This window comes from Apodemus sylvaticus, chromosome 14, assembly GCF_947179515.1.
Source record: "Apodemus sylvaticus chromosome 14, mApoSyl1.1, whole genome shotgun sequence".
In the NCBI taxonomy this organism is placed as follows: Eukaryota; Metazoa; Chordata; class Mammalia; order Rodentia; family Muridae; genus Apodemus; species Apodemus sylvaticus.
Genome location: NC_067485.1, coordinates 1,648,651 through 1,665,953, shown reverse-complemented (window position 1 = coordinate 1,665,953; position 17,303 = coordinate 1,648,651). Strand labels below are relative to the sequence as shown.

The 17,303-nt window shown below is 37.6% G+C and overlaps 1 protein-coding gene across 11 annotated transcripts in view; it reads left to right on the top strand.

Annotated features, from left to right (window-relative positions):
• The window catches only part of Ercc6l2 (ERCC excision repair 6 like 2), a 127,714-nt gene that overhangs the window by 8,090 nt on the left and 102,321 nt on the right, over positions 1 to 17,303 (top strand). For 7 of the 11 annotated variants that reach the window (XM_052157658.1, XM_052157655.1, XM_052157656.1 and 4 more), the window contains exons 1-2: positions 14,423 to 14,607; positions 16,681 to 17,105. In XM_052157658.1, coding sequence (XP_052013618.1) covers positions 14,565 to 14,607; positions 16,681 to 17,105 — 468 coding nt within the window. In that variant the 5' untranslated portion in view covers positions 14,423 to 14,564. Of the gene's footprint in view, positions 1 to 14,422; positions 14,608 to 16,680; positions 17,106 to 17,303 lie in introns of those variants that run through there. The other 4 variants (XM_052157653.1, XM_052157651.1, XM_052157652.1 and 1 more) reach the window with 2 other exon arrangements.

Sequence of the window (17,303 nt, the reverse complement as noted above, 5' to 3'; positions counted from 1 at the left end):
CTCCTCTGTGTCCTCCCACACAAATTCATACCCTCTAGAAGACGCTATCTAGCAACAGGTGTTCTGACTTCCATTATAATCTTTCCACCCCCTCCCTTCCATGATGTTCCTATGGGTCTTAGGTCTAGTAGTGAGACTGCATTGTAGATGTACTAACTGGGGCTGGGTATCCCATGGTCACTTACTCTCTACATTTTGACCAGTTTATGGATCTCTGCAGTAGCCTCTATCTACTGTTAAAAAATAAGAATAATAATAAAAATGAAAAGGAGGAAGTGGAGGAGGAAGTGGAGGATGAAGAGGAAGTGGAAGAAGAGGAAGAGGCGTTTGCTTGATGAGGGGTGAAAGGAACATTATGTGGTTAAGCTGGTCCTAGGCTTTTGAGTGTGGGGACCACTGGGGGGGTCTCTTGTTCTTAATATTAAAAAAACACTTTCAACCTTTTATCGTTGATATGAAGTGGCAGTTATGGGCTATTCATGTTCATGTTTAACTTTTCTTCTAGCTTTAGTTTGTTGTTTTTTTTATTGAAAATATTAAGATGTACCAAATGCTTTCTCTGCATCAATTGAGGGGACTATGCCTACTCCTTTGTTAATATGGTATAGTGCATTGATTTTTGGATGTTGATCCATTCTTTAATTCCAGGAATAACACCCACTAGGACTTGGTGTATAATCCTTTTAATATGCTGCTAAGTTTGCTTGGCAAGTATTCTGTAGAGGGATATTGATAGAAGTTTTCTTTTCTTATAGATTCTTTCTTGCTGTGGTAAAAGGGTAATTCAGAAAATGAGTTATGAAGGCTTTTCCTTTCTTTTTTGGTTTCTCTGTGTAGCCCTGACTGTCCTGGAACTCACTCTGTAGACCAGGCTGGCCTTAAATTGAGAGATCCACTTACCTCTGCTTTCCTAGTGCTAGGATTAAAGGCATGCCAGGCTATGCAAGCCTTTTGAATTGAGTTTTGGAATGATAAGTATTAATTAGTCTTTGAGTATTTGATAAGACTTTATCAGTGACTCTAGGCTTACTGTTGAAAGGTTTTTGATTATTCAATATCCTTATCAATTTATGGGTCTACTCAGGTTTTCTATTTCTTTATTATTTAGTCCTGATACATTATGGATTTTCAGAGAATTTGTCCTTTTTATCCATGTTGTCCAATTTCCAGTAATTGCTTATAATTTGTTTATACCTCTGCTCTAATCTTTGGGGTGTTTCTTTTCTGTATTGCATTTCTTTATACTAATGGATTTTTGTATGAAAATGATTCACAAAATATAACCTGTATTATTCAATCTAAGAGTCTGTACAATCTCTGTTCTAGCTTATGTCTGAGACATGGTACAGACTTACAGTTTTATGAAGCCAGAATCATGGCTTTCCCATTCATGGTTTTATCTCCAGGGCTTAGCAGGGTTTCTAGTATATGGTAGATAAACATTTGTTGAATAAATGAATGAATGAATGAGTGAATGAATATCTAAATACTCAGGGAATTGCTAACTTTTCAGGCAGTTCTCTAATATGATTCTTTTTATAAACTTTTCATTTTCTTGAACATTTTTACAGCAGAAAATAATCATTTAGTAGACTATAATATCAAAACAATTTCCATTAAATGTGCTGTAGAGTATATGAAATTTAAGAAAATATACAGAAAAGGAGACATGCAAATTATGACTGGCTTATACATCATACCTGTAATCTGAACAACATACTAGTCCTAGTTGAAAAGTTCAGCCATCATTTGTTCATGCTACTGTGTAAATATTGGACTGCATTTAACCACAGACCCCTCTGCCTCATTATCGTGTAACCAGCTATCATGTGTTTTTTTATAGGAATATGTAGGTGTACTGTACTCCATTTGACTTGGGCTATATATCGCTATAAAAATTACTAAGATACCTAGAATTGAGGTGATTTCTTTATCTCCCTCAAAAATATCCACACATATTAATGAATGCTAAGTGAACAAACAGAAGTAGGATTTGCTTAAACAATCTGTGTGAAGATTATGTTATATGTTATGATTCTAGATGCTTGCTTAGTACAGAAACTTTTCTCTAGTGACAAATGAGTGTGACCTCTTTTACCACAACACTAAACCATTGTCTATTATTTTAGAACTGTCTATGCTCAACAGACATACAAATCTTCAGAGTGCACAGACTTAGTGACTGAAGCAGCTATCTTGAGGAAAAGCAACAAAAAAGTTGTAAGAGGAAGAAGAAAAGCTGTTTTTCCTATGGTTGTAAATATCCTGGACAATGAGAAGAGAGTAGGGAAATGTATTTTGGGTGGCAGCCTTCCTGCAGGCCTTTAGATTCTGAGAACTTATTTGTAAAACTGAGCTATATAAATAATTAGAAGAAAGAAAAACAAAGCCCATGTTTTTCTACAGAAATTGAATGAATTATCGAAATTTGAGAAGGTGTTAACAGTCCTGAAAATATGAATTCTTGGGTTTTGCATTTCCACTGTGTATAAGTAGTGTGGGATATTTCAGCCATCCTGTCAAATAATCTATGCATAGGTTGGAGAGAGGGAACAGTTCCCCTGAAAGAGTTGCTTTATGTTGAAAAAATAGTATCCAGTTTAAAAATAAACTCACTTGCTTTTTACATATTTTTTCATATTTCTCATATCTTAATTAATTCCTTAACTTCCAATTAAATGCAGTTGAAACCCACATCTTATTAAAAAATGTGAGTTTAGGACAATGGGATCAAATTGATCTTTGTATTTCCATTTAGAACAAGCCCTTGAGGTCTGTACATCTTATAACCATTCTCTTTACCTTTGTTTCATGAAAGCAACAGTGTTGCTCACTGGGGAACACTTTTGAACAGTAAAACTGCAGCAACAATCTTTTACAAAATATATAGACACATTTTAAATTTTGAATTGAAAACTTGGAACTACAGAACCCCTCTTTTTTCAGTTTTCTTTTCTTAAAGGATTTAAGTGATACAAACTCCAAAGACAATCTGCAAAGATCAAGTGATACACCCTAAAATAACTCAGTGAAAAGCCACCTTAAAAAGAAATCACATGGACCAGAGGGCCAGGAAAATGAATGGAAATATTTGGCTGACAGAAGTGGAGGGTGTGAGTGGGGGTACCTATAGAAAGTCCCAGAGACCTGGAATGTAAAAGGCTTCCACGACTCAATGTGGGTGACCTCCTCTGAAATGCCAAATGGGGGATGGAACCTGAAGAGACTACTTTCAGAAGTTAAACGGGTCTCCCTGTGGAGAGATGAGGACACCAACCCACCTTCAAAAATTTGACCCAGAATTGTTCCTGTCAAAAAGAAATGCAGGAACAAAAATGGAGAAGAGACTGAAGGAATGGCCAACCAGTGACCGGCACAACTTAGGATCCATACAATGGGTGGGCACCAAACCCCGACACTATTACTGATGCTATGTTGTTCTTGCAAAAAGGAGGCTAGTATGGCTGTTCTCTGAGGGGCTCTACCAGCAGCTCACGGAGACAGATGAAGATACAACCAACCATTGGATTGAGGTTGGGGGACCCCTTTGGAAGAGTTAGGGGAATGGTTGAAGGAATTGAAGCAGATAGCAACCCCGTAAGAAGACCAACAGTATCAACTAACCTGGACCCCTGGTAGCTACTAAGTCACCAGTCAAAAAGCATACATGGGCAGGTCCAAGGGCCTTGGCAGAGAACAGCCTTGTCCAGCCTTAGTGGGAAAAGATGCATCTAATCCTGTAGAGACTTGATGCCTGTACTGGCTAGTTTTGTGTGTCAACTTGACACAGGCTGGAGTTATCACAGAGAAAGGAGCTTCAGTTGGGGAGGTGCCTCCATGAGATCCAGTTGTGGGGCATTTTCTCAATTAGTGATCAAGTGGGGAGGGCCCCTTGTGGAGGGTACCACATTTGGGCTGGTGTTCTTGGGTTCTATGAGAGCAGGCTGAGCAAGCCAGGGGAAGCAAGCCAGTAAGAAACATCCCTCCATGGCTTCTGCATCAGCTCCTGCTTCCTGACCTGCTTGAGTTCCAGTCCCGACTTCCTTTAGTGATGAACTGCAACATGGAAGTGTAAGCTCAATAAACCCTTCCTCCCCAACTTGCTTCTTGGTCATGATGTTTGTGCAGGAATAGAAACCCTGACTAAGACATGTCCCAGGGAAAGGAGATGGAGGGACCCTCTCAGAGGTGAAGGTGAGAAGGTAGGGGGTGAAGAACTCTGGGAGAGGAGAATGGGGGGCAACATTTGGGATGTAATAAATAATTTAAAAAATAAAATATCCTCAAAAAAGGGGGATCACATGGAACACTGGGCATAAAGTGGGCCCATGGGTTATGTAACATGAAGAGTACTGGAAAAGTCCACTCTAAGGCCAGAAAGCATTTTCCACCCATAATCTTAAAATATAATCCAGATAGTTTTCTTAAAATCATGCATTACTAAAGCTATTAAAATACTGTAATTTACCCATTTTTCTCTTATCTTGATGGTACTCAAATGTAATTTAAACTACATTAATTTTCTTTCTGATTTTTCAAGATAGGGTTTTACTGTGTAGCCTTGGCTGTCCTAGAACTTGCTCTATAGACCAGGTTGGCCTCAAAATCACAGAAATCTGCCTGCCTCTGCCTCCATAGTGTTGGGATTAAAGTGCCATCGCCACCTAGCATTAATTGAAAAATTTAATGAAAAAAATCTACTGTAAATATGCAGTGGATTTTTGGAGTTTAATTCCTTAAACATACACATTTTTTTAGGCTGGATGGATCAATCAATGAGTAAAGAAAGGTACTTGCCATGCAACCTTGGCAACCTGAGTTCAGTCTTCAGAAAGATATAACCGTGGAGAAAACAAATTCTTAAAAGTTGTCCTCAGGAACTTTTCCCCTGTGCCCATGTCCTCAAAGGTCTTCCCCAGTTTCTTTTCTATTAGTTCCAGTGTGTCTGGTTTTATGTGGAGGTCCTTGATCCACTTGGAGTTGAGCTTAGTACAAGGAGATAAGAATGGATCAATTCCCATTCTTCTGCATGCTGATCTCCAGTTGAACCAGCGCCATTTGTTGAAAAGGCTATCTTTTTTCCCACTGGATGGTTTTAGCTCCTTTGTCTAAGATCAAGTGACCATAGGTATGTGGGTTCATTTCTGGGTCTTCAATTCTATTCCATTGATCTACCTACCTGTCACTGTACCAATACCATGCAGTTTTTAACACAATTCTCTGTAGTACTGCTTGAGGTCAGGGATACTGATTCCCCCAGAAGTTCCTTTACTGTTGAGAACACCAATAGCTTATGTGCTAAGATCAAGAATTGACAAATGGGACCTCATAAAATTACAAAGTTTCTGTAAGGCAAAGGACACTGTCAAAAGGACAAAATGGCAATCAAATTGGGAAAAGATCTTCACCAACCCTACATCTGACAGAGGGCTAATATCCAATATATATAAAGAACTCAAGACGGTAGACTCCAGAGAGCCTAATAACCCTATTAAAAATGGGGTACAGAGCTAAACAAAGAATTTTCACCTGAAGAATTTGGAATGGCTGAGAGGCACCTTAAGAAATGTTCAACATCATTAATCATTAGGGAAATGCAAATCAAAACAATCCTGAGATTTCACCTCACACCAGTCAGAATGGCTAAGATTAAAAACTCAGGAGACAGCAGGTGTTGGTGAGGATGTGGAGAAAGAGGAACACTCCTCCACTGCTGGTGGAATTGCAAGCTGGTACAACTACTTTGGAAATCAGTCTGGCAGTTCCTTAGAAAACTGGGCACGATATTTCTGGAGGACCCTGTTATACCACTCCTGGGCATATACCCAGAGGATTTCCCAGCATGTAATAAAGACACATGCTCCACTATGTTTATAGCAGCCTTATTTATAATAGCCAGAAGCTGGAAAGAACCCAGATGTCCCTCAATAGAGGAATGGATACAGAAAATGTGGTATATTTACACAATGGAATACTACTCAGCAATTAAAAACAATGAATTCATGAAATTTTTAGGCAAACGGTTGGAACTGGAAAATATCATCCTAACTGAGGTAACCCAATCACAAAATAATACACATGGAATGCAGTCACTGATAAGTGGATATTAATTAGCCCAGAAGCTCTGACTACTCAAGACACAATTAACATATCAAATGATTCCGAAGAAGGAAGGAGAGGGCCCTGGTCATGGAAAGACTTGATCCAGCATTGTTGGGGAGTACCAGGACAGAGAAATGGGAGGAGGGTGATTGGGGAATAGGTGGAGGAAAGAGAGCTCATGGGACTTATGGGGAGGGGGAAACCAGGAAAGGGGAAAGCATTTGGAATGTAAACAAAGAATATAGAAAAGAAAAAAAAAATTGTCCTCTGGTCGGGCGGTGGTGGCACACACCTGTAATCCCAGCACTTGGGAGGCAGAGGCAGGCAGATTTCTGAGTTCAAGGCCAGCCTGGTCTATAGAGTGAGTTCCAGGACAGCCAGGGCTACACAGAGAAACCCTGTCTCAATAAAACAAAAAACAAACAAACAAACAAAAAGTTGTCCTCTGACCTCCACTTAGCCACACATAATATACACACAATATATCATAATAATAAAAATTTAAAATTTAACAATAAGACAGTCTACATATGTTTAGTACAGATCAAAACCACATTTTAATTAGATTTTTTTCCTAATTGGGGAGGTTTTTCAATATAACTAGAAGTCATATTAGCTAACTTCCTGTGCTTCAATGCTTTTGATATACATGAGGGAAGACAAATAAAAACAAAGTTTAAGTATCATTTATCAATCTTTTATGTTAAATTATATTCAGTTTCCAAGCTAGCTTTTAAAAATTAGTTTTGGTATTTTAAAAAGTCAGTGTAATTAAGCCTACACTTATTTGAATATTTTGTACATATGCATGTGAGGCCATGCATGCATATGCATGCAGAGGCCAGAGGATACCTTAGGTTTCACTCTAAGAGAGCATCCTTTATTTGAAAATTTGAGACAGGGTGTAAGCGTTACAGCTCAGATGGAAAGATATCCTGGCAGTTGGGAGCCAAGAAATACCACAAAGTCATACTGTATAACCTCACACAAGAGATTTACTGGGAGGGAAAACCCCAGGAGGTGAGAAGAAGAGGAGACTGAGCAGAAACAGGGTTTATATAGGATTTCTTGGGTGGAAGTAGCTTTCCAGGGTAGAGCTTTTCAGGGTAGGGATTGGTTGGATTTCAAGTCCAGAGCTTGAAGTTTTTATTTTACTCTGTAAGGCCAGAGTTGGGTCTGGCCAATAGGGCAGTTAAAAGTGTTCTCTGTATGGGACCTTGCTGTTGGAGGTCCTTAAGGGGGTTGCCTGGGTACTCATGTGTTTCAAGGGTCTTACACAGAGTCTCTTACTGTCCTGGAATTCATCAAGTAAACTAGGCTGGCTGGGACCTATGTGTTTTGGTCATCTCAGTGCTAGATTATAGCTGTGCACAGTCATACCAGGATCTTTCCAAGCCCTTTCACATTCATACTCCTCCTTGCTTTTTGTCAAATAATCACCCAGAAGGTGTTTTTTTTTTCCCAAATAATCACCCAGAATGGCTGATAAGAAAATCTGTATACCTAAAATTTTTCTTCTTTCTTGCTAAATTAAACTATTATTTTTTTTTTTTTTGCACTTTATATTTAATTTCACAGTCAGTTCCAGTGCTAGTTATTCAATGTCCCTTTGAAGTCTTGTCAAGGGTACACTTTCATGTGAATTATTACAATTTCATTGTTAAGGTCTGAAGGAAACCTAGTTAGTAATTTGGCAAAAAACTGTTCTAAAGATTTATCTTTATCATATTGGGTTTCTTCCCATGACAAGTCTCTCATTATTGGAGATTTTCAAGTTTTAGTATTATCTTAAAATATCTTCCATATATTTTAGACTATTTACAATAAGTTTTGTTAATAAGTGTAAAAAATCTATTTAAAATTATATTATTTTGTTTTGCTGCTGAGTAGGAATATAGTTGACTTGTGCTCCCCAATAATCCTCTTGTTCTAAACATTTATCAACATTTTCTCATTTTATACATGACTGACAATCTTGTTTATGAACAAGGGCCTTTACAATTTGTTTCTGGTATCTTATAACTTACATCCAACATTGGTTTATTAAAATGATTAGTTCAATGTTGACTAGAAGTAGCAACAGACATCAGTGTCCTGGTTTTAAATGGAGACCACATAACATCTCACCATTAGTTACAATAGGGAGCTTAGTTATAACACATTTTGCTAATATTGAATTGAATCATAATTTTTTTCTGCCCATCAAGACACTCTCATAGTTCTGCTTTATTTGTTAATGTAATAAATTAAACTGCTAAATTTTCCTATTTTAAAATATATTCAATTCTTGAGATAAATTCTATTTGATTATCCATGCATTAATATTATTATTCAGAATAAAGTTCGGTTCACTAGTATTTAACTTAGAATATTTACATATAATAAAATTTGTTTATGATTTTATTTGCCACTGAGTCTTTATTAGATTTTGCTGTCAAGGATCAGTCAATACAAAATGTTGAGGAATGCTACATATCTTACCTTTGTATTCACCTGGAGGTTATCTTTTCTTTCTTTCTAAAAAAATTATTTTCAGTCAGGCAGTGGTGGCGTACGCCTTTAATACCAGCCCTTGGGAGGCAGAGGCAGGCAGACTTCTGAGTTCAAGGCCAGCCTGGTCTACAAAGTGAGTACCAGGACAGTCAGGGCTACACAGAGAAACCCTGTCTTGAAAAAAAACTAAAAAAAAAAAAAAAAATTCCATCAGATCCTCTGTAACTAGAGTTACAGATGGGTTGTAAATCACCATGTGGTTACTGGGTACAAAACCCAGGTCCTCTGTAAGGGCAACAAGTGTTATTCAATTGCTAATCCATCTCTCAAGCTCCCATGTTAGCTTTTCTTAGACATTTTCAGCTACTGATTTTCTTATGTGTACATGAGTATGTATACACAGACACATCATTCTCTGTGTATGTAGGCCATGAGTTAATGTTGGCCATTTCCTCTCCCATTCTCCTTCTTAGGTTTTGAGACAGGGTCTCTTTCTGAACCTGTGCCATATAGCTAATCCCTCACTTTTCTTTTATTGCTATTGACTTAGGATCTTGATGTTGGGCCTACATGCCAAAAGAGGGCATTTAGATCTCAGTATAGATTGTTTATGAGCAACCAAATGGTTACTTGGAATTGAACTGAAGACCTCTGGAAGAGCAGTCAGTGCTCTTAACTGCTAAGCCATCTTTCCAGCCCTATTTCTCTTTTTGATGTGCCTTTTAAGGATATAGACATTTAATAAACTCTGGCATAAAATCACTTGTGGTAATCACATATCTTTAGTCTTTCTGAATATTCTTTGGTGTTTATCCTATTTCTCATTTCTAATATGTCTCATTTTTCTTAATGTATCTTATCAGTAATTTGTCTACATTATTAATCCTTTAAAATAATTAATTTTAGGCTTTGTTGATCATCTCAGTTAATTAAAAAATATTCCTCCACTAATTTTGTTCTTTTTGCTTTGATTCGATTTTCTTAGTTTCTTTTTCAATGTAAGCATTCCTTATCTTCTAAGAATTATTGCATACAAATTTTGATATGTAGTATTTTTGATATGTATATTTTTATTATTAATCAGCCTTCATGGATGTTAAAACAACAGGACTCGGGATGAACATGAATGAGTTCAGTTATTCACATGATGCTCAATCAAACGCCACTTTGATAGCCAATTTTTCTCCATACCCCTAAAAGGAAAGTACAAAATTCCTTGATTCTTTGGCATGTTTTGTTTTCTTCATCACTACCACCACTACCACAACCACCCGTGGCCACTTCTAGGCACTAAGAAAGAGACAAGTGGACAAAAGTTCAGTTTGGTAATTGCTAGGTATAAAAAATAAAGACCTCAACATTCATTTAGCTGTAAGGTCATGGCCTTTTAGAGTCCAGACTTGCTGTAAGTTGTTTACAGTGAGTATGTGGGGGTTACTGCCTCATTATATGACTTATGCTTTGCCTATGCTACTTTCCAGGCTGCTTCTAATTTCCTCAGGATTGGATTAAAAGATAAAAGAGTAGCAATGATCTTCCATGAGGTTGTATAAATCTTACACATTCTTCCTCTTGGCAGCTCTTCTATATTCTTCAGATTCACTACTTCCTCCCCAAGAAGCCAGTTGTCGAAGTTCTCACTGGGGTCATCTTGAAATCTCTTCTGGCTTTCTCTTACCTATGACTCACATCTCTTCCAAAGAAATGTGCAACTTGTCACTATAAACTCTGGGAGTAAGCCTGCCTCAAACGCATGAATCTTTCTACTGATCCTCACAACAATACCTTTTCTTATTTACATTCTTCATATCTCTAAAGCTCTCTGCATTAAAGTTTACTTTGTCAGGCCTACTATCATTATGAGGTACTCAGCATTTTTGTTCCCCTTTCTTTTACTCTCAATCTTGCTTTTATTTTTTTATTTACATCTTTCTTGTGACAAGCAGCTGGATTTCATTTTCATTGAGTCTTCTTTAGGCAAACTTAATCCAGCATGCCTGTTCTTTTTGAAACATGTGGGTTGACTTGTAGTATTGGTGTTTTCCGTTAATCATACTTTTACTTATCTTTTCCTGTTTCTGATGTGCTAGTCAGTTTTCTTGTTACTGTGACAGAATGCCTGATTGAACAATGTGAAGCAGGATTTATTTTACTCCAAATTGCAGTTAGGTGGTCATTGGCTCTATTGTTTTCAGGGTCATGGTGAGGCTGAACTCACAGCAGTAGAAGCCTTCTCTTCTCTGTGGGTTTTGTTTCACTTTATGAAGGACAGAAGCAGAGAGAGTAAGGAAGAGACAGAAGACCAGACATAACCTTCAAAGGCGTGATCTCAGTGACCTACTTCCTATCACAAAGCTCCACTCTCTAAAGTTTCCAGAGCCTTCTAATCAGGGCTGCCAGTTGTGAAAAGAATTCAGTGGCTCACTGTAGGCAAGATATTTCATAGTTATTCTATAACAACTGTCTTATATTGGGGTGACTAAGTTTTATCTTTTCCTATTGAGAACCTGGCTATCCCTTTAATATTCTGTTACATTCTGACATTTAATGTGTATACGTCATAAGAATTTTACCAATCTCTGTTCCTTTCTAGTAAAAACCTCTTTTAACACTTCAAATGCTGTCACTGTCTGTGCAGCTGTTACTGTAACAACTGAGATAACTTAAAAGGAGGGAATGTTTGGCTCAGTTTTGGAGGTTTCAGCTTATGGTGCCTTGGCCCCATTGTTTCTGGTGCTGAAATATCATAACAGGGGTGCATAGTACAAGCTACTTACCTCACAGTGTTCATAAAGCAATTACAAAAAGAGAGACAAGGATCTCAATTCCTCCTTTAAGGGCATGTTCTCAGTGGCCTCCTTCCCTCCTCCCACTAGCCTCTACTTCTTACAAGTTTTCATCACCTCCCAGTAGTGCTAGGTTGGGGAATAAAGGTTTCCTACATGGGACTTTGGAGGGTATGCAAAACCCAAGTTACAGCACTGTAGTTATATTCTACATTATCATTATTATATAATATACTTATTTTCCCTTATTTTTATATATTCAAATTGTCTCTATTATTGTGATTGCTGCTTTATAAAGCCAGTGATTGCTTGCCATTTTTTTTAAGTCTAATCATTCCTTCTTATTTGATTTAATCCTTTAAGTTTAAAATCCTTTAAAAGATTCTTTAGTGAAAGTCCATTGGTCTTTTCTGATAATATTATTTGCTTTAATTAAAACCTAGGTTGGGAGTTAACTTCCCTTGGCACTTTGAAGTCACTCTCCCATTTTCTCTAGGCTTCAGTGTTACTATGGAGATGGCTGCTTTTCTTGGTGTCATTCCATTGAGAAGTAATCTGACTTTTTAAAGGAGTCTCTGCTACTTTATTCTGTAAATTTTACTTCTGTGTCTAGTGACACATTTTATTTATATACACACTCTTCATATTTCCCTTTTAGCTTTTTCAACTTTATTTGGAGTTATTCCTTCATATCTTTCAGTTCGTAATTCCTTTTAAGATGTTTCATATGCTCTTTATCTCACTTCATTTTAGATGCCATTAACTAAAATTTTCATTTCCAGAATCTCTTTTAAAAAATTTATCTTGAAGGCAGGCTTTTTTTTTTTTTTTTTTTTTTTTTTTGAGACAGGATCTCACTGTGTAGCTCTGGCTAGTCTGGAACTCCCTATATAGACCAGACTGGCCTAAAACTCAGAGATCCACATGCCTCAGAAATTAAAAGCATATATGCCACCATGTTTGACTATTTGGAACTTCTTGACCTTTTATTTTCATGCTTCCTGTCTAGTAATTTTAAAACATCAATAAATACTTCCGCTACAGTTTAAAAATACCTATTACTCTAATAATGGAAAGTACCACGGTTCTACTTCTGTTGCACATTTTCTGTACTAGATCCTGTTCATGTTGGCTCATTTTTATGTATTTATTTCAGTTTTGGAATTGTAAACTGCTTGGTAGGGCTTTATCTCTGAGGTCTGAGAAGTATTAAACATGGTTTTCCTGAAAGGATGTACTTGCTTCATTCCAGCTACCTGGATGCAACTAATTTGGTAGTTATTGTTTTGAGATTTCTTTGATGGTGTGAATTATGCAAATGCAAATCCTAAATATGTTTATAGATATAGGAAAGCATCCTAGAAAATCAACATCGTACTTGAAAAAGGCACATCCTTCTCTTTTTGTTGTCTAGATTTTTCAGTTTTTCTATTCTGGAAGGATGTATTTCAATTTTTCTCACTTTAAATGGAGGTTTTTTATATTTTTTTTCTTTTTTTTAACTTTTAACAAGAGCTTGTATGGATGAAAGCTGTATTCTGTAGCCAAGACTATTAAAATTCATGATTATGTAACTAACATGGCTAATGCCTTCGGGATAGCAGAATTACTGGTAAGTATCACCTCAAAAAACTAGCTTTCAGCTCTTTACTTAGATGTCCTGTGAATATGTAATACATTTTGAGAGGTAAGCAGGACATTTTGAGTAGCCTTACAAAAATATTCTATCTAGTACTTATTGGTGCTTTTGTGTGAAAAATTCACATGATCTAGGAAATCCCCATTTATATGTATAGACATGTACATGCAAATATATGTCCATACACACATGAAGGCTAGATGTTGATTATATATATCTTCCTTGATCATTCTCCATCTTATCTTTTGAGATGCTCTGTCTAAAACCAAAGCTCACTGAGTGACTGGCTCTTTATTCAGGTTGGTGTTACTAGCTTAACCAATATTCCTAAATGTTTCTCTTTAAAGTTTTTTCCTACTGTTATGCAAACAAGTGATACTCTTGATTTAGCACTCCTATGAAAACTGTCTACTAATTCTTAGTATCTACAATAAACGGAGATCTTTGTTGAATAGGCATAGTACATCCAAAAAAGATCCTACAGTAGGCACGATAATAATCCTCAAACAAAGAAATTTGTGTTTCTAAATCCAAGAACCCATAAATGTTATCTTACATGTCAAGGGGTCTTTTCTGATGTAGTTAAGAGTGTATACTTGAAAATAAGATTATTCTGGTGAGCTCCTAAAAAACAAACAAAAAACCAAACCACTGTGGAAGGCTGACGAAATGCACCATCTTGACTTTGAAGAAAGAGGTCAAGCCAAAGGAGTGGAGATTCTTCCACTTTCTAGGAAGGAATGCAATTTCTCTGACTTCTGGATTTTAGATTTACGTGCCCCGTATAGGAACTGTGGCCGACGAAACCACAGGATACACTAAGAATACATTTGACTTCATGAGCTTGTTTGAGGGAAGTCATGACGGGCAGAATCCATTCAGCCCGTGCTCAGAACGCTGTGCTGGAGAGGGCAGCAGGCTTGCTTTGTGGGTGCTTCTCCCTCAGGATGAGGGCGAAGAAAAACCGAACCCCAGGGGTTGGTTACCTTGTTGGTGCACGGGCTTCTGGTTTTTCACTCGCACGAGTGAGTTACAACAAACTAGGCAAACCCAAGAAAACGCCCTCTCAAGGGTCGCCTCCCAACGCTCCTAGACGACAAGGCCACCACAAGATCAGCAGTTTGTACAAGGCTCACACTGTCCTTTCCGCCCTGGGAGATGCCACACACCTCAGGTAACAGATTCCCTTGGCAAACAGGTTCGAAACCTCCGAGCAATACAAAATCTCGCGATATTTGGACGTTCCTTGGACTACGCGGGGCCTACCTCCGCAGGAGGGGAAATTGCTTCCGCCCGCTGAGAGGCTAGCCCGTCTTCTCGCGATATCTAGAGGGAGGCGAGCGCTGAAGCACTAAGGCGCTCGTTCTCGCGAGATTTACGGGCTCCAGTGAGCGTTGGGGGAGTGGCGCTGAGGTGACGCCGTCGTGTCAGGCCCCACGCAACACCCGGCGCTCCGGCCTGGTAATGCGGGGTAGCCGGCCCACGAGCCGTGCTCTCCTCGCCGCCAAGAGCGGCGGGACTGCCGGTCGCCTCCCCCTAGTCCGATGGACGCCTCCGCCCCGCAGTCCCCCGCGGACTCCCGCAAAGGTATGAGCTCCAAGCTCGCGCCTCTGCGCAGACATGCGTCCTCAGGGCACTTCCGGAAGCGGCTTCCGCGTGGTCCCTGTGATTGACAGTTGAGGATTTCGAACCCTTTCCCCGAAGGAAGTCCTGGCTTTGCGGATCCAGCGGCCCGGACTAAAGCATTCAGTGCTGTCCCTCACTGTTACTCGCCGAGCAGTGGGAACAGATTCCTCAGCAGTAAAATGAGGATGCTTGCATTTCCTAACTATTAGACGAGTTGCAAGTGACTCCACTTTTGACCCATGGCGTTGAGTAGATGTCATTTTTGTCTTTGCATATGCCAGTTATTAGTCAATAGCAGGGATTTGTTGAGTAGATGAGCAAAGGTCTATTTAGTTCAGTTTACTCTGTGGCGTATTGAAGCAGAATTCCTGACTCCAACTTCATCTATTTAGTTCTAGAAATAACCCAAAATCAGGTACAAAGGTGCCCATAAAAGATGTTCTGGTGTTTTCCACATACCTGAAAAGCTCTGAAATGTGTCTCCCAATACTTCCTTCCCATAGCACTCTGTTCTCTTCTACCAAAGCATCTTTTGCCATTATGTTTATGAGTTTTTTAGGGGCTGTCTCTATCTCAGTAGATCAATCGTTTTCACTTAAAAATTCAACTTATTCTTGTTAACTGTCATTTGTGTGTTAGTCTTAAGTTTTTTTAAACTATAAGGTTTAGTATTCCAATATGTATTATTCCGATATATAAAAATTTAAAATATTTTAAGTATATTTAAACTACTGATATGCAAAGTTTCTTCAATAATTCAAACTATAGGACATGAAATTAGAAAACAGTAGTACTAAATACATAGTTGTGAATTGATGGTACATAGAGAGAGAAGAAGGATATGGAATAATATGTTTTGTTCATTCTGTTTTAGGCATCTTTCAGATGTATATTAATTTATAATTGGGGCATATTCTTGAAAAGGAAGTTATCTCTAGTGAAAAAAACAGACAAGTCAAATAAACATAATTAAACAGTAAATGCTATTGTGGTCATAAAATACTGCGAGAGAATAATGGGATATGTACTAAATTAGGTGGACTAGAGCCAGAGGGATTGGTTGTGAGTGATTCAAGATAAAGTGATGGTAGCATGTACTAAGGGAAAACTTATTGAACTACTTACTAAATCAAATCTGATGCTGCCTTTTAAAATACAAGGTTTTTTGTTTGTTTGTTTGTTTTTTAGAATACAGCCATGCTAGTTTAGTTATTGTCTGTGGCTGCTTTTAGCTTTAAAGAGTTAGAGAATGTATATGTGTACCACATGTCTGCCTGGTAAGCAGGGAAGTCACAAGAGGGTGTTGGATAACCTAGAATTTATTTATGGATGGTTGTGAACCCTGGGAATTGAACTCTGGTCTTCTGTAAGAGCTTTAAATGCTCTTAACTTCAGAGCCATCTCTCTAGCCCCTAGAACTCATCATGTCTTACTACTTGAAGTATTCTAAAACCAAAAGGGATAACCTATGATGATTGTGACATCATTGTAGTTAAATAAGAGGTTTCCTACGATAGTTAAATACCCTGTATCCAGGGAAGGATGAAGTAAATATAAAAAGCACATACCACAAAAGTGTTTATTGTCCTGAACATTTTAGCTCACTCCTTACTACATCTATTTCTTTTAGTGTATTGTATAAGGAAAATATGTATAATGTGCATGAGTCAGCAGGACTACTTAAATCAGTGGCTTTCAGCTCTGGTTGTAACAACCAAATAAATAGTGAAAACAAATGTTCGTGGCTTACATTCATTAATCAGAATCACCAGAGTTAGTCTCCTGGCAATATATTTTTAAACCTGGCAAATATACTTTTAATGCTACACAGCTAGGATAAGAACTACAGAAAATAGATCAAACTGGTGATTATAAGAAAACATCTAATAATATATTTTAGAAAAATGTCTATGAATTAATATAAGCTATTTTGTTTCAGTTATTTGGAAAATATGTTAAATCTTTTTTCTCAGTAAGTAACTAAGGTGTGACTTCATAAGCTTTTTGAAAAGTTAATTTTCTTCCTTTTTATAGATAGGTGGTGTCCAGGAGAAAGATGTCTTGTTCCTTCTTTGGATAACAAAAAGCTTTGTGAAGCAAGTATAAAATCTATTACTGTGGATGAAAATGGGAAACCTTTTGCAGTTGTCCTGTATCCAGACTTTCAAGAAAAGAAAATACCTCTTCAAAGACTTCAGGAAGAAAAATCAACTAAAGATTACTCCAGAAGTCTTATATTTGATGATGAAGATTTAGAAAAACCTTATTTCCCAGATCGAAGAATTCCGTCATTAACTACTGCTTTTCAATTATCTGAAGATGGAGACTCAATTCCTTATACTATTAATAGGTACTTGCGAGATTACCAAAGGGAGGGAGCTCAGTTTCTCTACAGACACTACATCGAGGGAAGAGGGTGTATTCTTGGTGATGACATGGGACTTGGAAAAACAATACAGGTATTTATATTAATTACCTTATAACTAAAGATAAGCTTGTATATATAACAATGAATACACTATGCAAATCTCTGTAATAGCACCTGTTACTGTAGGTTTTTGTTTGTGTTTATCTCACTAAATGATGGAAAAGTTTCAAAATTGAAGATAGTAACTCAATGTCTCATTGTTTTATGCTCAGTACTTTATTTTTTATTA